At 49.9% G+C, this 21,759-nt stretch overlaps 8 protein-coding genes across 8 annotated transcripts; 4 read left to right on the forward strand and 4 right to left on the reverse strand.

The window, feature by feature from the left end:
* Positions 1-618: 618 nt before the first annotated feature.
* COCMIDRAFT_89253 (uncharacterized protein) lies at positions 619-2,664 on the reverse strand (the record flags this gene model as incomplete). Its single annotated transcript, XM_007687518.1, has 3 exons — positions 619-900; positions 1,038-2,435; positions 2,485-2,664. 3 exons carry the CDS (start codon positions 2,662-2,664, stop codon positions 619-621), a joined length of 1,860 nt encoding a protein of 619 aa, XP_007685708.1.
* A 1,059-nt stretch (positions 2,665-3,723) lies between these two features.
* On the forward strand, positions 3,724-5,448 carry COCMIDRAFT_24363 (uncharacterized protein; the record flags this gene model as incomplete). The annotated part of the gene is made up of 4 exons (XM_007687474.1): positions 3,724-4,332; positions 4,381-4,794; positions 4,847-4,900; positions 4,951-5,448. The coding sequence occupies 4 exons, from the start codon at positions 3,724-3,726 to the stop codon at positions 5,446-5,448; spliced, it is 1,575 nt and encodes a 524-aa protein (XP_007685664.1).
* Positions 5,449-5,729: 281 nt separating this feature from the next.
* Positions 5,730-7,040, forward strand: COCMIDRAFT_34721 (uncharacterized protein; the record flags this gene model as incomplete). Its single annotated transcript, XM_007687492.1, has 3 exons — positions 5,730-5,853; positions 5,906-6,746; positions 7,025-7,040. 3 exons carry the CDS (start codon positions 5,730-5,732, stop codon positions 7,038-7,040), a joined length of 981 nt encoding a protein of 326 aa, XP_007685682.1.
* A 318-nt stretch (positions 7,041-7,358) lies between these two features.
* Positions 7,359-8,046, reverse strand: COCMIDRAFT_3288 (uncharacterized protein; the record flags this gene model as incomplete). Its single annotated transcript, XM_007687462.1, has 3 exons — positions 7,359-7,475; positions 7,552-7,674; positions 7,732-8,046. The coding sequence occupies 3 exons, from the start codon at positions 8,044-8,046 to the stop codon at positions 7,359-7,361; spliced, it is 555 nt and encodes a 184-aa protein (XP_007685652.1).
* Positions 8,047-12,976: 4,930 nt separating this feature from the next.
* COCMIDRAFT_89056 (uncharacterized protein) lies at positions 12,977-13,774 on the forward strand (the record flags this gene model as incomplete). The annotated part of the gene is made up of 1 exon (XM_007687519.1): positions 12,977-13,774. The coding sequence occupies one exon, from the start codon at positions 12,977-12,979 to the stop codon at positions 13,772-13,774; it is 798 nt and encodes a 265-aa protein (XP_007685709.1).
* Positions 13,775-15,688: 1,914 nt separating this feature from the next.
* Positions 15,689-16,825, reverse strand: COCMIDRAFT_24367 (uncharacterized protein; the record flags this gene model as incomplete). Its single annotated transcript, XM_007687475.1, has 1 exon — positions 15,689-16,825. One exon carries the CDS (start codon positions 16,823-16,825, stop codon positions 15,689-15,691), a length of 1,137 nt encoding a protein of 378 aa, XP_007685665.1.
* A 617-nt stretch (positions 16,826-17,442) lies between these two features.
* On the reverse strand, positions 17,443-19,588 carry COCMIDRAFT_24368 (uncharacterized protein; the record flags this gene model as incomplete). Its single annotated transcript, XM_007687476.1, has 2 exons — positions 17,443-19,294; positions 19,347-19,588. 2 exons carry the CDS (start codon positions 19,586-19,588, stop codon positions 17,443-17,445), a joined length of 2,094 nt encoding a protein of 697 aa, XP_007685666.1.
* A 280-nt stretch (positions 19,589-19,868) lies between these two features.
* On the forward strand, positions 19,869-20,950 carry COCMIDRAFT_34726 (uncharacterized protein; the record flags this gene model as incomplete). Its single annotated transcript, XM_007687493.1, has 2 exons — positions 19,869-20,052; positions 20,106-20,950. The coding sequence occupies 2 exons, from the start codon at positions 19,869-19,871 to the stop codon at positions 20,948-20,950; spliced, it is 1,029 nt and encodes a 342-aa protein (XP_007685683.1).
* Between the last annotated feature and the right edge of the window lie 809 nt (positions 20,951-21,759).

Here is a 21,759-nt window from a genome sequence, read left to right on the forward strand (position 1 = left end):
ATAGGCTTCGGTAAACAGACATGTCGGGAGAATAACCTACAGGGGGACGTAGGCCATGTGGTGGGGCACCACTTTCAATATCAGGTACGCAAAGGCACAAAGTCTGGAAAGCCTCGCAATTTGGATACTGCCAATGAGGTGCAACAACAAGGCAGCATGTCGTGTCGCCCTCGTACCACCCAAGCCCCCTTTTCTCTACTCTCGATGCCGTCATCTAGGTCCTGCCGCCATCTCTTTCTTGACTCTGATGTCTTGCGTACATATTACATATACATGACCGACCGAATCTTTTAGGCCCGCAGTCTTCTAGCGATATTAGACTCGACAGCGGCCAACATGGCCCAGGCGTGCATACAGGCGTACATACGCGCCCGCTCTCGGTGCGTGAACCCCCAGGTGCACCGTTGGTGACAGTGCACCAATGAGAAGGAACAGTAGTCATGCATACCAGCCATCCCGCCTACTAGTCCCTCAACATGCTCAAGATAATGATTGCATCGTGACATGCGACCACTTTGGCCATAATATAGCAGTGCCAGATTCAGGCAGCCGTCTGCTCCGCTGCAATTAAAAAAAATAATGAAGATGATAGTAGTACACAACAATTTTTCTACTCACTCAGCAACCCAAAAGATTAGCCAGCTCGTCTGCCGTCAGAGTGCTTTTTCTTCTTCGCGGTCGACCACCAACCCTGGACTTGGTTGCAGACCGAGGTGCGCGCTTGCCCGTATCCTCATTGATCATTTCGCCGTTGCCATCGGTCTTCTTGGTGGGGCTGGCAGCCTTCTCGACTTCGGCTGCAGCGGCCGCTTCCGAGGCGTCTCGCAGTTTGTCTTGTACAGTTAGCTTCGGTGACGGCTCCTCAGGGTGCGCCCGTGGACTCGATAGGCGTTTCCTAGTCTGCTCAAAATTGTTAGATGCATGGTCTGATTAAACAAGCGCTGCTCAGCGGCTGCATGACAAAAGACAAGGCGACAAGGAAAGAAGACTATGCTGCCCATATTCATCATATGGTTCGTCAGCCTGTCATTACGTACGCTTCGGGGTGTGCGATCATCTCGACTTTTCCGCCTTGACGCCCGTTCTTCAGAAGTAGGTGGCTTGATTGCCGAGCTGGAGCGACTGGGCTTCTCCGCACCTACTAGGTCAATCCCAGACTCCTCTGCATTCTCATCTTCCACCTGACATGGCGTGTTGGGGATAGATGGTGAAAAGGCAACTTTTCGCGGCGATCGGCTCAGCGACTTGTTACCATTGGACTCTCGTAGCGCTGCTGGAGTGGGTTGCAGCTTGATCTTGAACATGTCGGCGCTGTTCTTCTTTGGCGCCATGTCATCTACCTCCGGTGAAGGGCGATGCTCGACTTCGCTTTGCTCGTCCTCGTGTTCTTGCGGGACATCTGTATCATCTACTTCCTCGTCGAAGACTGAACTGGCGGCTTCATCCTCATCTTCGTCCTCGTCCTCTTCTTCCTCCTCAATAATGGAGATGCCTTGCCTGTCAGATGTGTCGAGCCCCTGTCCAAATCCTAGGCCCATTCTAAGCTCCTCGAGATCGATGGTATCACCATTGGTCATGCGCTTCCTCCAAGAGTCCATGAGCATAAAGGACTCGCGCAACCGGGCTTCCATCTTTTCCCAGCCTGCGCGTAGTCTGTGAATCTCCTCTTCGCGCAGCTCCACCTCTTCCACTGACACAAAATTTGGATTCGTGAGCAAGTTCTTCAGATTGTCCAGCACCGTATCCATGTCATCTGCCAAGGCTTCATAGTTGGTGGGTAGCGTGTGCAACATGCCCTGTCGTGTACCCTCATCGTCATCGTCATTTTCGCCAAAGTCAGATCCCTCTTCCGAGTCGGCTCTTGCGTTTTGTTCCGACATGCCCTGCAGCTCCTTCAGCGTCAGGAGTGTGCTTCGTACAAGCCCAATAAGACTGTCGTTCTCGTCGCTCAGGCTTTGACTCAAGTGTGTCAAAAACTCAGTCGTCTCCTGTTTCAGACTATATTCGGGGTCGTCGACATTGGGCGCATCCTCGCGCACGCTGCTTGTAGCCCCACCCAAGCCCATGGTGCCTGGGTTGATTGTGATGCTCGCACCAACAAGACCTGTCTTGTTGCCCCTCTGTTGGCTTGTCAAATGGCTCTTTAGTCTTACAATCTCCCTGTCGCGCTTCCGGACATCGTTTGTGCAAGTTGTGCGTATTTGGTCCACGGTCGTTTTGAGTCGCTGCATCTCTGCTCGCAACTTTCGTGCAGACGATTCTGCCGTGTGTAGAGCCTTGCGTGCCGACTGTTCCTGGGCCTGGGCAAGGGAGAGTTGCCGCGACAGGTCGTCATTGCGTGTATATTGCTTCTCGAGGGCGGCTGTCTGGCGCGTCGCATCCGCGCGCAGATTTCGCAGCGTCTCGGCGACGGACTCGCGATATTCTTGGTCGCGCTGTGTATCTATTAGAAATGCAACTCAGAAGAGCTCCAGGCCAACATACGTCTCGCTTTAGGATCAGGTCGTGGATCAAATTGATAATCTGGGCCATAGTAGCTTCCTTCCCACCCTCTCCCCTGGACGGGTGGGCGAACTCAATGGGCTTGCCATTGCGCAACAACCCCCGCGACAGCAGCAGGTTGTTGATGTATGTCGATGCAGTCTTGAGGTTATATGACTCCATGGCGGCGTTCCGTTGTCTACGTCAGACGTTGGCGTGGACGTGGACGCGACGTTGCGGCGGCTTGGTCTCGTCCAATGTTTGTTTACCCTGCGTGCTGGGTTCTAGAAGGAGCAACCGAGCTACCGCGTCCGGGCCGTGCTTCACCCGAGACCCTGGTTCCCGTCCTGCTGTACCCGCTTGCAAACGACCTAGATGCCACTCCTACTCGTATTCATGTCCGTATATAGTGCCCGACAGCCGGTTATCCCCAACCATGCCATTGTCTCCCGACATTAATCTTCAGCCACTCCCGAACACACTTGCGAACACACTTGTTGCACACAAGTCATGTCACTAATCGTCTCTAGCCACCAGTGTGCCCGTCTTGTCTATTCTAATCATGTCAAGTCACGTCTTCCACGATAGCCACTGACTTGGCCTCGGCCAGAAAACTCGAATCGACCGCCAGATCGCAGTCATGGTGGGGCCTTCGGTCGCTTTTGTCCGTTGACCCAGACGTTTCCATGCCTGTCTAGATTGCCACGCACGCCTCAATTCAGCCTCCTCGTCATCTCTATTGGCATTTTAGACTGCAACAGCTAGGCTAAATTCCAGTTTCAGCTCGCAATAGAGATATTGAGACGACTTGCATCCAGTCTTCTCCACTTTCTAGTTCGCTTCCGGCAACTCTCTCGGACTTTGTTGCTGATCTTTCCTCAAAGCTGCCCTGTAGTCCTGTGTTTGGTATGGACGTTTCCACTTTTCAGAATACACACGTGTGTCGAATTCAAGCCACAGAATTCTCAGTTCTCTTGAGATCATGTTATTTTTCTAGATTGAGACCGATTTTGACAGCCGTTTCTCGGCATAATGCCGAGACTTGGAATCGATGTTATACGACTTTTCTAGATTGAGACCGATTTTGGCAGCCCCTTCTCGGCCCAATGTCAAGACTTGGAACCGATGTTATACGACTTCCCTGTATATATTTGACAGTTTCCTCTGGCTTTGCACAGAGACAGCAAGGCTTGCTTCTCATTTTAGCTTTCCCCTATTTTAGCCCTTCTGAATTTGTCCACAATGGCGGGCCTCACATCCCTAGTCAGTGCGTTGCTACTGGGTGCCCATGTCGCTTACGGTCTCCCCTCAGACGCAACTACTCAGGCCTGCAATGAGATAGCCAACTCTCTACCCGGCAAAACCCTGAGTCCAGGGCTTCTCTCAGTGGAATACCAATATGAGACACAACAGTACTGGGCTACTAATCTTTGGGAAGTCAAACCAGCATGTATTGTACAACCAAGCTCTGCTCAGGATGTTTCTATTGTCATCAAAATCTTGAACAAGTACCCGACAGTCCGCTTTGCTACTCGCAGTGGTGGTCATGACCCTAACAAAGATCACTCTACTGTCCAAGATGGTGTCCTCATCACAATGACCGACTTGACTGGAGCAAGCTACGACGCCCAGGAGGATGTAGCCTATGTCCGTCCCGGAGGAGAGTGGAATGACGTGATAGGTGATCTCGAACAAAGCGGGGTAGCTATTGCTGGTGGAAGACTTGGTATGGTCATATACGCGCCTTGGCAAGATATTCGCTTACTCAGTCTAGGACTTGTTGGTGTTGGCGGGCTGTTGTTAGGGGGAGGTCTCTCCTTTCTCAGTGCCCAAGAAGGCCTTGCTGCCGATGTCAGTCGCCGACCCACGCTAGTTAGACATCATGCTGACAATTGCCAGAACATTATTGAATGGGAGACCGTCATGGCTAATGGCTCTATCGTAAATGTGAATGCCGCAAGACATCCAGACCTTGCGCAGGCCATGCGTGGTAGCAGCAACCAATTCGGCATTGTTACACAATTCAAAGCCAGAGTTCACCGCATAGACGATGTATGGGGCGGATCCTGTGCATACGACGAGACCAAGGCAGACGAGCTCTATGCTGCGCTACATGAATTCGTTGGTCATGGTGCCGAAGATCCCAAGGCTGCCATCATCTTTACGGATCTGGTACTTGGCGTTGGCACAAGGTCAAAGCTCATATACTATTTTTATGACGGCCCTACGCCGCCTACGTCCGGTCCTTTCGCCCAGTTCTTCAACATCCTCAATCTGGCTTGTCTACCGAAGAGGCAGAAGTACTCTCAGCTGGTAAGTTTGAACATCTGTGCCACTATTACAGTCACGTACTAATTACATGTAGCTAAGGGCCAATGGTGAACCGCTTCGCCTCTTGAATTCTCGTTCTTTCTTCCGCGTGAGTATTCATCCTTCATTCTGTTTTGCGGGAATCTAATCATACAACAGACTGCAACCATCCCATACATCGCCTCTCGTCCACAAATGTACAAGGAGATCAGTGAAAAGCTCGCCCAAACCGCTGCCCTCTTTCTGAATACACCTCCTGTCGTCCGTAGTATTCAGTTTAGCGTTGACTTCCAGCCTCTTCCGTCTGTAATTGGCAAGAAATCAGCGGCCAAAGGCGGCAACGCTATGGGTCTCGGTGCTTCTGATCCTGATCGCATAGTTCTTATCTACCAAGCAGCCTGGAACTTGCCATCAGACGACGAAACTGCTTTTAATATTGCCAGAGAGGTTACAAGTTGGCTAGACGAGGTCGTGCCACAGTGGATGGCAGAAGCAGGCATGCCCCTGGATACGTACCTGCCGCTCTTCTTGAACGATGCTATGTTTGACCAGCCTGTTCTACAAAGCTATCGGGACTATAACAAGTTCAAGGCATTGCAGAGGAGTGTCGACCCTGATGGCTTGTTCAGCACAAGGACTGGTGGATTCAAGTTCTGAGTTTATGCTCACTCAGAATACTCTTGTTGTACATAATAACGCACATAGCAACCCTCATATATTAATGTGATGATCTCACTTTCTTGATGTATTCTATTTTCGTAGTGTGCCTGGACCTGTCTAGGAAGGTGCTCTTGACATAGTGGGGGTCACTATGCTGTAAGCGGGGTAGTGTCCTTTTCTGACTCCTCATCGCAACTGCCTGGTTATTCTCAAGCGACAACCATCAGAGAGCAAAAACCCGTGCGCCCAATTTCAAAAAAAATACCATATCAATCACCATGTCTCAGGCTCCCGAAATACACAGCTATCAGCACGAAGATGCTTGGAACGTTGATTGGCTGCGTGTCGACGACGTCCACGAGCTCTACTATCAACAGTACGGCAAGAAAGATGGAAAACCTGGTATGTGTGATGATAAATCTCCCCGAAATATCTGTATTCTAACCACAATCAGTAATCTACCTCCATGGCGGCCCCGGCGGAAACTGCTCCAAAACCAACACAGTCTTCTTCAACCCATCCGAATACCACGTGATCCTCCTCGACCAACGCGGCTGCGGGCAATCGCGCCCCAACGCCAGCACAACCGCCAACACAACCTGGGACCTTGTCGCAGACATCGAAGCCCTCCGCCAGCACCTCTCCATCCCCAAATGGCACATGGTCTTCGGCGGCTCCTGGGGCTCCACCCTTGCCCTCGCCTACGCCCAAACCCACCCTCAAAGCGTCGGCAGCCTCGTCCTCCGCGGCATCTTCACCGTCCGCGATCTCGAGCTTAGGTGGACGAACCATCCAGGCGGCGCTAGCATGTTGTTCCCGGACCGCTGGGATGATTTTATCAACTTCCTGCCTGAGGAAGAACGAGCAGATCATATTGCTAATTACCACAAACGCCTCATGTCTTCTGACCCTGCAATCTCACACCCTGCAGCCGCAGCCTGGAATACCTGGGAGATCTCCATAAGCACTCTATACCCCGATCCGCATGCGCTGAAGAAGCTAGAGGAGCCAGAGTATCTGCTTGCGCATGCGCGGATTGAGATTCATTATTTTACAAACAAGGCGTGGTTGGAGGATGGGCAGTTGCTCAGGAAAGAGAGTGTGGATAGGGTTAGGGGCATTCCGACGACGATTGTACAGGGCAGGTACGATGTTGTTTGTCCACCGATTACGGCGTGGGAGTTGCATAAGCAGTGGCCAGAGAGTCGGCTGTTTTTTATTGATGATGCTGGGCATAGTGTCATGGAGCCTGGGACGAGGAGGAGGCTGACAGAGGTTTGTGATGAGTATGCGAAGTCGGTTGTTTAGATGGGGATTGGAGGATGTAGAATTCGGAGCTTAGGCACTGTTTGTCTTCAAAAAACTTGAAGTGATGAGGAATTGGTCCTTGAATTAGTGGCAGTGCTCGATTGGACCTGCCTAGAGAAAGAGGTTAGTATCATGAAGAAGACTTTTTTTTAGAGTTGTACCGTCTGTTTTTGAAGAGCTACTCGCCCAGCAAGTAAAAAAAATTCCGAAGCTGTCATTAGTGTCAAATTCACCACTTGGAGCAATGCAAAGAAGAGAAAAAAAGCAGACAGTTCTCGTAACCACATATATTTATTCTCTCCATAAAAAAAATAAGAAGTATTAACAGAAAAGAGCGGCCCATTTATAGACAATGGATTACAGCAGAAGAAAAGAAAGTCGCACCAAAGGAAACAGTTCCTGCTGAGGAAAACTGCCCCCTTTATTTTCCCATCACAGCATGGTGGTCGTTGAACCACTATCCATCATTCATGTATCTTCCAGAACAGTTATCTTCATTGCTAGTTGCCAAGTAGAATCCCATCTCCCCCCCCCCCCCCTTTTAGATGGTCTTGTTGGTTGAAAGGGAGAAGGGACCAGGCTTGTTAGTTGGAAGAGATTTAAAGACCCTGGTAAGAGTTGATGCAGACATCGAGGGTGGCGCCGAGGCTGTTGGCCTCCCTTTGGAGATCGGCAGCACGAGACTGAACAAGGTCGATGATGGCGAAAGCGATGGTCTGGAACGGTATAGTTAGTAGACTTCTTACGAGCTTCCAAGTGGAGATATGGGCGAGGTGGGCGGGTTTCACTTACGTCGACGACGCTCTCGATCTGCCTGAGGACAGCAGCAACAGGCTGGCCGATGAAGGGGACGGTGGTGAAGAGGCCAGCCTTGCCGATGAGGATGTTCAGGAGAGCCTGGTGGACGCGGACGAACTGTTTTTTCTTTGTTAGTTTTTTTTGTTTACTGTGAGGGGAGGATTTTGTACTCACTTCGCGGAATGCATCGAAGATGGCGTCAGCCTGAGCACCAGCCTTGACGGGCTGAGAGCCGTCCATCTGAGCGATGGCAACAGTGACAGTGGTGACGATGTCGGTGAAACCAGCAATGATCTGGGGGAAGGGTCCCTGGCCAATGACGATGAGAGGTCCATTGACGATGGTGATGGACTGGGCAGGTGCCTGGAGAGCCTGGCTCTTGGCGGTGACCATCTTGATGTTGTCGACCATCTGGGCAGGAGTAATAGCCGCAGAGATGGGAGCAGCGAGAGCCAGAGCGGCAGTGAAGATGTTGCGGATGGAGACCATTTTTGCGGTTGTAAAAGAAGCTTTTGTTGTTGAGCTTGGATTGAGTGATGAGAAGGTAGTAGTGAGGATTGTAGATGGAGCTGGATGATGAGTTGATTCCGTCGAGGACTGGAGGGCTTTTATACACCTGATGCTGTTCAAGTGTCAGTATAGACACTCGCTGTAGTTTACCATGATGTCCAAGGACAAATGCCACTAGGCATGTCGATCTCCCACATGCATCTGTTGAGATGTCGATCATGGCAATTTTTTGGTCGTCGGCGAGGCAGTTTTACTGGTGATAGGTGCCAAATCGCCATGTGCATAGCGCCGTCAGCACCGTGGCTGGCTGGTATTAACGTTTGTTCTTCGTAGCTTACTCCACGTGTGTCGCGCTTGATTGAACCCAAAGGAAATTTCTATATGGTCTACTCTTTGCAGAAGCAGTACATGGCATGGACATAGATTTGAAATATGTGGCTTTGTGATCATGAAGTTCATCAGAGCTTCATGCTGACATTCACGATGCTGTGTTTGATGTCTTCAGAGAGTATCCTATCCTACGGGACCAGATTCCATAGACATTAGGATCTTCACAGAGGCTGAAATTATTAGCACTAACACAAGTTAGTATGCAGAACCTTTGGTAACTCAGCTGCACAACTCATCGCCTAGTACTCTTTATGGATAAAAACTAGAGCACTGACATGAAGATCTTCGGACCCTTGCTCTCCCGCCCCTCGCGATTACACGGTGCACCACTCATTGCGTAGCTCTTGCGCATGTCCCCCTCGATTAGCGTTGGAGTCAACGATGTAGCATGAAGATCTTGCCGGTTTTGCACCATGCCAAATTCACACAGTACTGAAATCGGACCGAGCACTATCGGACATGTGCATCATAGCCTGTAGATGGCGTGCTCCCCTCTAGTTGGCTGGTCGGAATGCGGAATGCTACAAGGCACATGCCGGGACAGGGCTTGCATGTGGCTGTGGGTAGTACGGGACGGGACGAGCCCTTTCATGCTTTTGCTGCCGAGCGCCGCAACGGAAGCTCTCAGATGAGATGTTGCTATCGCAGAGAGCCGCGAATACTGCTTTGATCAGAGTGGGCTACGATGCCGAGGACACGGCAGTATTCTGAATGCTGAGGCGCAATGGAAACATGATTCAGAGTGTCTTGCGAGGCTGATGGGGCATTTGTCCTATGTGGTCCGCCAAGATAAACCGTCAGGAGTTGAGCAATTGCTTCTGGAGACAGGCGGGTGGATCGAATGGCGCTAAGATCGTGGCTTGGCGATGCAGCCGCGCGAACCAGACCAAAGATGTACCGATGCGGCGAAATCGCACGCATATGTCATCGTGGCAGCGAGTCAACTCCCTGTACGATCATCACTTACCACGACACGTCTGCACATGTGTTGAACGAATACGTACAAGCGGAAGAACATAGTACATATTGGAGAGCAGGCGGTGTCGAGTCTGTCAACAGTACTAGATGCATCTCTCAGCACCTCTTCTTTGCCGCCGGTCGCGAGACGGCTAGCCGCGGCCCCTTTTATCCCACAGTAGCGAGACTTTTTCCAGGAACGCATGCCCACTGGCAGTAGGTTGAGGTGTACACACGGAGCGAGCTACTGGCCCGTCAGGGTCTGCTCGGCATGGCCAGTTGGCGGCCGGCTCCCGCTCACTACGGCAATTAAACGTGCCGCATGCCAAGTTGGTGCAAAAGAAATTCGAGACAGCAAAAGTAACGTAGCTTTGCCTTGATAGGATAATGCGAAGGCCGCTCGGCACTGAACTAACAATAGTCGGCAGCAGATGCCGGTAGCCCGTGAAGCTTGCACTCCGCGGAGCAAAGAAATAATGACTAGTTGGAAGCATGCCGAGGGGCCCGAGTTCCAGGTGGCTGAACAACTAACACGGAAACCGAATACGCCAAAACTCTGTCGTCGAATCGTGTCTTTCTTCTTGCACTATCCTGCACTACTATTACCTAAACGAGTGCGCTGGTGGCGACGGAACAACAGGATCCCGCTGCACTTCTAACCCTCGTTGCACGTGGATGATAGAGTACTGCTACCTGCGTAGCTTTGTAGCGTCAGGTGTAGTGTAGATTCGGAGTTGGCGATGCACATGGAGATGCAGCTAGAGGCATCAACTAAAGACACCAAAGTTCATTCCCAAAGCACACTGTCTTGCATACAAAGATTCTCTAACCTGCTTTGGGAGCCATCACATGTCGTGGCTAGTTCGAATCCCGGGTCTGGCATCCATTACTTCTTCCACTACTACGCTGACGGCTGTGTTGCTTTGACTAACTGCAATCGTTTGGAGTTTCCGTGTGTGTTGTTTTTGCAATCTCCGGACAATCTCGCTGTTTTGTTTGCTTATTGCATTTGATGAGTGAAACGTGAAGGCGTAGACTGCTCGTTAGCCAAGCGAGCTTTACGCGCCCGTCTGTGCGGGACATACCGATCACACTAAACTCTAATATTGAAAGCGACTGTATGGGGATAGCACAGGTTTGATTCATGTGACTTTTGAACGAAATGATGTCATACTAGAATAGAGCTACTCTGACTGACAAACTCTATTCGAGTAGAGTGGTGGAGCTTCACTAATTGACATGTCATGGTAACAGCATGATTGGTATCCGTGTAAGCGCTGACCGAATCTCAGGATCGATATCGATATCGACGCTAGCCACGAAGCATCTTGGAGAACGATCGCGACTTGCTCAACATGTTTTGGGCATCCAACTGAATGTCAGATGAAGTCGAGACTCTTGCACAGCCAGTCTCATTGCCAAGCTCAACCCTGGAAACAGCCTCAACAGCTTCGTCGTGGCCTGCTCCACCACTCATACTTTGACAACCACATCTTCTTCTGTTCTAGCATCTAAGGCGACAATGTTGCACGTAGCAAATATCTCATCCACCCCGCCTTCTTAGCTGCAATGGAGTCATCTCTATACCCCATTTAGACATCACTCGACACCTTGAGATTTTCATAGCAATCTAGAATGCCAAACAAGGCACATTCGCCACGTTTGGTTTGCAAGGTGGTCATGGCGTGAGAAACACGCTGAGAGAACGATTTGTGCTTGCATCAGCAAACCGATTCCGTCTAAGAAGACCCTTCCGAACGATATCTACAGTGCTAGCTCAAAAATCTCTTCGTACCATCTTGTTCTCACGGAAACACCTACTAGACAATCTTCTTTCTATATAGCTTCAGACAAAGAAGATAGAGTATTAAGTTATTTTATCAAGTAGACCTTTAATTACGCGACTTTGATATTTAAGACGTAGAAAAAAAACCTGCTCAAAACGCACTTTTTACATGCAAATTTAAGAAAAATAAACATCTCTCTAGTTTAAATAAGAGTAATCGAAGAAAGAAGTATTTTTTAAACGAAAAAAACTAGAACAGTAAGAAATACTGTAATAAATCAACATACTGTTATATTTTTTAAAATGTATTTTTCAAAGCAGATGATAGATTAATCAACTGAGAAACATGAGGGTTTTTAGTGAGGAATCGTTTATGCGAACAGACTTTTAAAAGGTCACTGTATAGTGAATGATACGAGAGGCTTCAAATCAGTTAAGCAAAGTACAGTCCTCCTGAGCACTGAGTGGTTCTGGTAGGTGTGTGGATTGACGAGTGGAATTATCACCTAAATACTGGGAGGCTGTCCCAGGTTACCGGTTCGGCTGCTGAGCTTGGAAACTGGTAGTGTAGCCAAAAGTCTTCTCGCATATTTCTCAAGGTGAATCTTACTGCGTGGAATTTTGCGCACTTTTCCAGGTATGATCTCAGTTGCATTGTTATGCATTTAGTCATGTCTGGTGGATCTGATTATTTTCACAGTCTTTCGCAAGGGCTCAGCTAAAAGATGAACGCAAAGATCGCTCTCACGAAACAGAGTTGACTCTTCTGAGTCCTAGTAAAACCTTCAAGTTGATCGTTATTCCTTCCCTTTAGCCTTTCGATAGTCGGAAAGGCCCACGGAATTGTAGCATTTCCGACTAAAAGGTCGGTGCTACGACAATGACAGGACTGTCGATTTCGTTGTCAATATTTCAGAGGCCTTGATCGGGATCAGCTGATGTCATGTCTCAGAGATGGGGCCTACAAATATTACATCTGAATGGCAGGATGAAAATCCAAACCAGCACGAGTGTGTCTGCCTTGCCTGATCCGCCTGTGGTAGAGAAATTTAGGTAGCCCAAAGCAGCGTTGAAAATGCTTAGTAACCCATGAGGACTTAAAGCGGCGATGTCGTGAGTGGGGCAGGCATGCGTGGCGCATGTCAACTTCCCGCTTTCCCGTATACAAATACGAGCACGCTATTTCCTCGTATTCAATTACGCGCACCCTCTCACCTAGAAACATCCTTTCTTCTTATTTACCCGCCACATGTCATTCACGCAATCTAACACAGCATCACCTTCTGCGAATGAAGGCGAAAATCCCGCCAAAAAGACAACAAGACGATCGCACCGCAAATCGCGTGCTGGTTGTAAGAATTGCAAGGCGCGCCGCATCAAGGTACGACAAGTCTGAGGTCTTGCACATCCCGAAAAAAAAGGCCGATGAGCTCTGCAGAAATGGAGTTTAGTAATTTGAGAGGCCGCAGATGGTCCGCAGGAAGCATCCGGGACCTGACTCCTAATGCACCGGCTATCGTAAGAAGAAGGTGTTAACACGAGCGTTTGTAGTACGACGAGACGAGGCCAGGTTGTACCAACTGTAAATATCGAAAAGTACGTTGCGACTTCACTGAACCAGCGGCTCCCTCGCCCAGGTATCATGAAGTAAGCGGCCTCAATTCCATTCCTGGAGAGCTGCCTACGCCCGAGATCGAGCTCACGTACCACTATGCAACATCAACCTGCTTCACCCTCTCAGCATGGCCCACTGGAGGTGCCTCGCGGCAAAACCAAATGGCCGAAATCGGGTTCAAGCATCCATACGTCCTGCACTTGATGCTTGCATTCACAGCATTGCATCTGGCATACTCGCGTCCGCACCGCAAGGAGGAATATGTCGCGATGGCCGACCGTCACTACGAGCGCGCTCTGGTTCTGGTTACACCACAGATTACAAACTTAAATCCTGAGAACTCTGATGCAATACTGCTTGCCGAACAACTGATATGTTTTATCAGCTGGGGTCGAGGTCCGCAACCTGGGGAATACCTTGCTTTTGGCCGAGATAAGAAATCAGATTGGTTGGTCATGTTCCGCGGCATCCGAGCAACCTCGTCAAACGTTGAACTACTGCAATCTGAGCGACCAAGTGCAGCTGCAGCAAACGGGATATTACCCCCGTTGCCACCCCTAGAAGAACCCGAAGATTACGAGAAGCAGCTGGAGAGCCTGATGGCGTTTGTGCGCTCCATGTCAAAAGACACGCCTGGCTACAGGAACGATGTCGAGGCTGTTTACATCCTCCGAGAAATGTACGAAAATCGTTATCGAAGTGGCGAGGGCGAGTACCACGTGTCGTTTGGGTGGCTCTACCGTGTGTCGGACGACTTTCTAGAGCGGCTGCAGCAGCACGACCCCGTTCCGATGATCATCTATGCACACTTTGTAGTCCTAGTGCGTATTCTCGAACAGTTTTGGTACATGCAAGGATGGACACATCACATCGTGAGCGGTATTTGGGACTTGCTGCCCACAGAATATAGAGCTTGGTTGGACTGGCCCATTAAGAGAATAGGCTGGATCAGACCCTAATATGACCGACATGTAATTTTAAAACTATTCCCCCCCCCCCCCAAACTTGTGGTTTCGAACATGTAATGAGACGGTGGGCTACAACATTGTGTTTCCATCCGGCCAATCTCCCTTCATAGATGGCAAAATCCCCAGTCCCGGACTACTTGCAAAAAAAGCAATATATCACTGGCAAATGGCGCATTTGAATATATAGGTGCGAGATGGCTGCCGGATCCTCTCACACTTGTGATTGAGGAGACATAGCACACCCCCTCTCGGCTGCAAACAAAAAAAGAAAAGAAAAGATCAAAGCTCTTTACATTCACACAAACATTGCTGACCTTTGGTGTATCTAGCTTCAAAACATGGGGATCATCCCCCACATTGTTAGGTATCCTGCTTTTTTGTTCTCCCAGAAACTGGAGGGGTGAGTAGGCCGTTTTTTTTTTAGCTTTTCTAGCTTTTTCTAGCTTACCTATGACATCCGAGCATGAAAGGGGGGGGGGGATGGAAATACCAAACTCCGATATTATGAATATAAGAACGATATGTAGTCGTGTGTTTTTTTTTCAAAAAAAAAAAGAGAGCGCCCAACCCCTGTCAGGTATATAGTATTGCCAGGGGTGGACAATCGACACAAACGCACTGACCACTTGGTATGACGCGGATGACATGGACGATATACTTGAGCTCTGCTGTGTAAGTACTGTACCCTGACAAGGCTGATAATGGCTACTTCGTGGTGCTTGCTACCTTATTTACCTTCCGATGAAGATAAAGGTAGGTTGGACTTGAGCATAGTGGGGTTGGACAAGATGATGTCCTGGCTACTACTCATTAAAAGGTTTAGTGTACTAATTGTAGTTGGAGAGTGCTGCAGGAGACCCGCTGCTTATTCAAGACGGGCCGTTTTGATGGTTTTCGATTTGTTATGCGTATGTAGCTGTTTAGTTCTCAGATACTAACTATGTGGTATGTTGTACCCTTTTTTGGGGCCACGTGGCGCGGTGGAGCTGAGCTCTCGTCGAATACGATCCCTGTTTGAAAACTTCGGCTGATTGGAAGGTGAGGATGGGTTGAGCATGGCGAGTAGTATGGGTTTATAACTACTCTACTCTACTCTACTCTGGTACGACACAAGGCCTACCTGTATGGTAGATCAAGCTTTCTAGTTAATGCTTTCAACCCTTTCATATTCTTCTCTAGCCTTAGTTAACCCTCTACTCCGCTATTATTGACGTATAATCAAAGGTAAAGAGAGATTATCTTATCCATCGTAAGACTCGCGGCTCGATACTGTCCCCACCCGTCCGCTATCTCCGTATATCGCAGCTAAAAAAGCATTGAGTATCGGCATCGGCATCGGCAGCGATATCGGTATAAATTCCGTTCCTCTCTTTACTTTTCCCATCCTTTTTATTTCCTGTTAAAAAGCAAAAAATAAAAGGGAAAGTGGGACACGTATGTGAAAGTGTGTGTGTGTGTGTGTGTGTGTGTGTGTGTGTGTGTGTGTGTGGAGGGATTGAACCACTATTGATTATTCCTACAAAATATGTACATATATCCAAGAAGCACTTGGTTATACTGGACCCTTGACCTCAGTTGAAGAGGCAATGTTCTCTCTCAAAAAAATAAAGGACAGAGAAGGGGGGGTTTCTAGACCAATATGATCGGGCATACTATCATGGTCGTCATGGGTCATCATCATCTTCGTCGTTGTTGTTGTTCGCTTCAAACAGAACCTCTCTCTCTCGCCGATGCCGCTCCCCGATACTACTACACCTTGGGATATCTCTTGCTCTTGCTCTTTCATCCTCACACCGATGCATGCAATATGTAAAGCTCTCCCTAAAAACGAAAAAAAAGCTGGAAAACGCCTTTTCCCACATCGCCCACGCGTGTCTTCAATAGACACTCTCCAGGTTCGAGGATTTATTTGGAGATATCATCACCCCAAACGGCCTTTGCAATCTCAACATTAAGTCTGACCTTGGCCCACTGCTCCTCCTCCGTCAACTCATTACCCTCGGCAGTCGAACTGAAACCGCACTGGTGGCTCACACACAACTGGTCAAGACCCTTTGGCGTAATCTTGGCAGCCTCATGCAGCCTCTTGATAATCTCTTCCTTGTCATCGAGTGTGTTCTTCTTGCTCGACATGACGCCGAGAACGACGACCTTGTGCTCGGGGAGGTGGCGCAGGGGGCTAAAGTCGCCGGAGCGCGCATCGTCGTACTCGAGGAAGTAGGCGTCGACGTTGAGTTCCTTGAAGAGAACCTCGGCGACGGGCTCGTAGCCACCGGAGGCGAACCACTTGGAGCGGTAGTTACCGCGGCAGAGATGGATACCAATCTTCATGTCGGCGGGCCTCTTCTCAATGGCCTTGTTGATGAGCTCGGCGTACTTGCGCGGCAGGGTGCTGAGGTCTTCGTTGCGCTCGGTTTCGGCGGCCTTGCGCATGTCTGGGTCGCACAGGTAGGCAAGGTTTGTGTCGTCGAGCTGGACGAAGCGGCAGCCGGCCTGGTAGAGGGAGTCGAGCTCCTCCTGGTAGACGCGTGCGAGGTCGTCGAAGAAAACGTCGAGGTCGGGGTAGGCGGAGATATCGATGGAGGCACGGCCACCACGGAAGTGCACCATGGTGGGCGAAGGAATGCAGACCTTTGTTGTGGCCAAGCTGCCATTGTCCTTGATGGCCTGCTCAAGGAACTTGAAGTCGTCGACCTGGATAGCTTTGGGGTGGCCGAGCTTGCCAGTTACGACGAGGGTTGGCGGGGAGAAACCGTCCTTGTGCCTGATGTTTCCAACCTGGCCCCTCTCCTCAATACCGGCGACGTTCTTGAGGAAGTCGAGGTGAAAGTAGGCGCGGCGGAACTCGCCATCGGTGATGGAAAGCAGGCCGTTGTCTATTTGCTGCTTTGCAACATGGGCAATGTGCTCGTCTTCGACCTTGCGAAGCTCCTCGGCTGTGATTTCGCCATTGGCGACCTTTGTGCGCGCCTCGAGGACTGCCTTGGGGCGAAGGAAGGAGCCGACGTGGTCGGCGCGGTATACACCACTGGGAAGAGGCATGGTGATTAATGTTTTTGTGAAGAGGGTGGTGCAGTGAAAAAAAGAGACGGGATTGTCAGGAATTTAAGGACATGCGACGGAATACAAGAACCGAAAATTTGTAAAGGGTCTCTTCCGCATTACTGCATGATGCATCCATTCCTAACACCAAACCTGAGGCTACCCCACCACGGCAGTTGTTAGAGCCAGGCTAGGACATGGATTCCTGGCCCCCGGCAAAAGCCCTCGCAACAATGACACTCCGAGTTGCAGCCGCCTGTTGCATCAAACTGCTCGCCAGACATGTAAGATTGGTGCAGAAGCTGCCCGCGCACACATGGCCAAAACAAAGTTTATTCTCAATGGCGAATGCAGTGGGTTGGGATCCCTGCTTCATGCGGCTCATGTATGGTAGGCGGCTAACATGACGTTTGGTGGGGTACATACAGACCCTGTCTTTCCAGCCCACCACGCCCCCACGGCTCCTCGGCCTTACTCTTCTCTTTTGCGGCCGACACATGGGTCGCATGCTTCTGGGGTAAGAATACATCCACATGTACACAGAGAATATATGGTTGCATTTGGATATACTAATACATGGGCGAGAAAGTAACATTGCTACAATAGCCAGTCCCGCTCTATGCAGCCTTCACCAGCTTTGCTTCCAAGAGTTCGCCAAACTGCCCCTCCCATAAGCCATCCTCTTCGTCGTCACTCTCCATCAGCAATGCATCAGCCGCATTGTAGACTCGATTGCCTTTTCCGTCAAACTTCTTCTCCTTCTTGACCAGGTCGCGCGCTGCAATCCTCAATTGGATTGTCCCTGCGCCAGGTCCTGAGTCCCCTTCGTGCTCCACAGTCGCAGTCTTGAATCCGCTAATTTCAGGTGTGACAGTGATAGGGTTAACGGTAAAGAACTTGCATGCAATTATCGCACCCTTCTTCATGTCCGCTGCGGTAAGATCAGGCAAAGTACTCATGTCCTCGGGCAGTGGCGCCAAATCGATTTGCCCGGCTGTCGCAAGGTCTTGTTGGAGCTGATCCTCAATCGCTGCATCTATAATCTCCGACTCATTGTTGGCTGCAGGGGCATCGTCGTAGTCCAGAATAATCTTCTCTTCCTCATCTTCCTCATCTTCCTCCTGCGTTGCATATGTTTGTTGTGGTGCATGACTCTGCTTCTTCTTCTGTTTCTTCTTTGCCGCCTTTTCCCGCATCGCCTTACTAGCAGGGTCCCAGTGCTGCTCGAATGGAAACGGCGGAGCACTAAGCTCAAACTCCTCATCCCAACACTCAAAGGCAGACACATTGATACGCGACTTCCAGAAATCAGGGTCTGATGCCCCTTCAGGCTCCGCGACTTCATCCACGGCTGCTTTGTTTCTTCCCTTTCTAGCCACTGGTGCTGCTTGCCGAGCAAGTATCCGACCAATTGCAGCAGTATCTGGTCGTAGCCTTCTCGAAGCAACTGCTTTCTCAGCGGGTGCTTCATCCAATGGTATTGTCTGCGTTTGCACCGAGTCAATTGATGGCACAGGACCAGACAGATTATCTCCAAACTTTGCCATCAGCTCTTGTTTTCTTTTTTCAAGCTGTAAAGCATCTTCAGCTGCAGAACCCTCGTCATCTAAGCGTTTTCTTTTGCCTTGCGATTTGGAAAAGGGCTGTGTGCTAGCAGAGACCTCTTCTGCTTCAGGCTGGCCAAAGTTTCCTTCCTCGTACTTCTTCAGGTCGCTCAGACCCGCACCCTCAGGGAGCACACCAGATGCTATCAGCCGACGAAGACGATTTACTCTAGTGCGTCGAGAGTTTCGGACCTTTGTGGCTTTGAGTCCCTGCCCTGGAGGAACGTGCTTTGTTGCTGTAGTCTTGCGGCCGTCCTTGGATGATAGAACGTCAGGGGGAGCGCTTGCATCGCTGTCATCGGAGTCAGAGCCGGAGTCGGAGTTACTCGTATCTGAGTCTGAGTCTGAATCTGACCCTGAGTCTGACGTGTCTGAGGCGCTCGATGAACTGCCGTGCTTGGCAGCCAAGCCCGAATCTGAATCTGAGTCGTCTTCTGAATCTTCGGCAGAAGAGGCGGATTCGTCGCCATCTCCTGGCACAAAGTCGTCATCTTCCTCACTATCATCTGATTCATCAATCTCTGGCTCCTGGAAGTGTACCGTCTTGGATTCTTTCCCAGACTTGTTTACACCACTCCTAGAGACTGTATGACCGTTCAAAAGTGGAAGAGGCTCTTCTTCTTCTTCTTCGACTTCTTCACCATGTTCCATAAGTAAAGCTGTGGCTTCCGGCTCTGCCTCTGCTTCTCCGTCGTCGAGTCGGCGTCGCTTGCGTGGAGGTATGCGAACGGGCGGTCGGTTTGGCTGTCGCAGGTAGGGTCGACCGAAAGGAATGCCATCTACAAGGTGTTGACCTCCGTCGGATATCTGGTCGCGGCCAGTGAGGGTGCGCGCGCGTATTTCTGCTGTCATAAGCGGTCGGATGCTAGAGTCGAGTTGTAAGCATACAGCCGCACAGTTAGCATGATGCTACCTACGAAACATGGTCATCTTCCTTGAGCGCATTGACGACAGGCATAAAGTGAAGACACTCGAAGCCGCCCACCTCGACGACATAATGCTCCAGGCCCCAGTGCTCAGCCTCTAGCGGGATAATGTGGTTGACATCCTCCAGCAAACGCGTAATGGTGTACGCCTGTGTACTATTGGTTTCGGGAACGCTCCAGAGGATGTTGGCAGCGGGCAGACCGTTCCTCTGCACCGTCAATCGAAGTCTCATCTCGGCACGTCAAGTTGCATGTGGTTTGCGACAAGTCCAAGTCATCTGCGTCGCGAACTTTTGGACATGGAGCCGCGGCCAATGACGATCTATGCGCGCTCACTAGTATGTTTTGGTATTAGCGCGTTTCCGCCGGTCGATCTTTCACAGTGACATTCATCCCGCATGACGCAATTGTATGCATCTTACCTGATCTGAGACGGTTCATACTCTTATTATCGCACTCTCTGCCATTCTCACTTCAAGTCAGATACAGTTTGGACAGCAACAAGAACTCACAATGCCAGTTGGTAAACCAATCAACACCCTCAAGGGCTCCTGGAAGCGTCTGTTGAACGATGAGCGATTGCGCCGCTCTTCTCAAGTACTTTCAGTTGTCGATTCAAACGTCTGCATCTTTGGTGGTGAGATTAAGCCTCGAGAGCCCATAGATGACAAGGTTGATGTGGTTCCTCTCAAGCCCAGTATGCCCCTCATCTGAACAGGCCATCACGGTACATAGCTAAAACGGGAACAGGTGCAACAAGCCTGGAAACAAAGTCGGCTTCTTCAGCACCCAGCCCAAGAGTAGGAAGCGCATCAGCCGTTCTCAATGGCAAAATGCACTTGTTTTCTGGACGCGGGGGTATTGACATGGCGCCCATAGAGGAACAAGGCGCAGTGTGGTGCTACGATCCCGCAAGCTCGTCATGGACAAAGATCACCCCAGCTGATTCATCAGCACCCTATCCACCAGCACGCAGCTATCATTGCTCCACTAGTGATGGCAAGGAGACTTTCTTCCTCCATGCCGGATGTCCTGAAAAGGGGCGCCTCTCCGACTTGTGGATGTTCAACATCAACAACCGTACATGGACCCAAGCACCGGATGCTCCAGGCTCTCAGCGTGGCGGCGCTTCGATCGCCTTCCACGATGGCAAACTCTACAGAATGAATGGTTTCGACGGTACCACTGAGCAAGGTGGTAGCATCGACATATTCGACATTGCAAACAGCACGTGGTCCACCGATACTTTTAAAGCTGACGGCTACAACGGACCCCCAGCCCGCAGCGTCTGTGTTCTACTACCAGTCCGACTCGCTCATAAGGACAAGCTTCTCACGCTCTTTGGCGAACACGACCCTTCGTCACTGGGCCACGCTGGAGCAGGCAAGATGCTAAGCGATGTCTGGATCTATGACATCACCGAGAAATGGTGGACGCAGCTTCAACCTGAAGGCACCGACGGTGTGCCTGATCCACGTGGATGGTTTGACGCTGATGTTGTCAAGGCTGAGAGCGGTAATGATAGCATTGTCATTCATGGAGGATTGGGTGAGAACAATGAACGACTGACAGATTTGTGGCAACTTGTATTTTAACCTACATAGCCTAAAATATTGATCAAAACGTATTGTAAACGTGGTTTCAATGCATGCTCAAGAGGCTCTTCATCATCATCTATACATTTGACGTTGTCCATAGAGGATGTAGACGTGGTCTACTAACGATGTACTGATTCTACATACGGTCAAATGGAAGTTACTGTAATTTTCTTAGCCTCCAAATATACAAGTATGCTATATTATCATATTCAGATAAACGAATTTTGCTTTTGTTAACACTCAGTCCTTTTAGTTGTTGTGGTCGATCAGCAGTCAAGCTAACAAACAATCTTTGTGTCTAGTAGCATGTATACCAAGTTTTCCGTACAGAAGCATATCCAACGTTAGTTGAACTTACCTGAATGATGCTGTGGGTCGAGAAGAATCTATACGACCAGGTTAGAAGTTGCTTGAAACTGCGATGTTGTTTTTTTGGTACATGGAGGCTGGGATGCGCATGCTTTTCTTCCCACTAAAATTCTAGTTATTTAAATCGACCCAGACATCGGTCTTATTTCTTCTAGTGCCTCTATAGCTATTCTTTAATGTATTCACCTTTCTCTTCACATTATATACGCTCCACAATACGCTCGTTATACAAAAGCCATTACCTCGGGTACCACACCAGATACGGAATCACGACAAAACTTGAGCATTTCCATAGAACAGACCTCTCATGCCATCGTTCCCACACGGAGTAATCCCAAAGCCGGAAATAATTTCACGCCCATCACGCGGGCATCGAGCTCGTACGAAGTCACACCCCGCACCTGGCTATCCATCCCGTTGTCTGCGTCATGGTTTCC

This window comes from Bipolaris oryzae (assembly GCF_000523455.1).
Source record: "Bipolaris oryzae ATCC 44560 unplaced genomic scaffold scaffold_30, whole genome shotgun sequence".
Classification (NCBI taxonomy): Eukaryota; Fungi; Ascomycota; class Dothideomycetes; order Pleosporales; family Pleosporaceae; genus Bipolaris; species Bipolaris oryzae.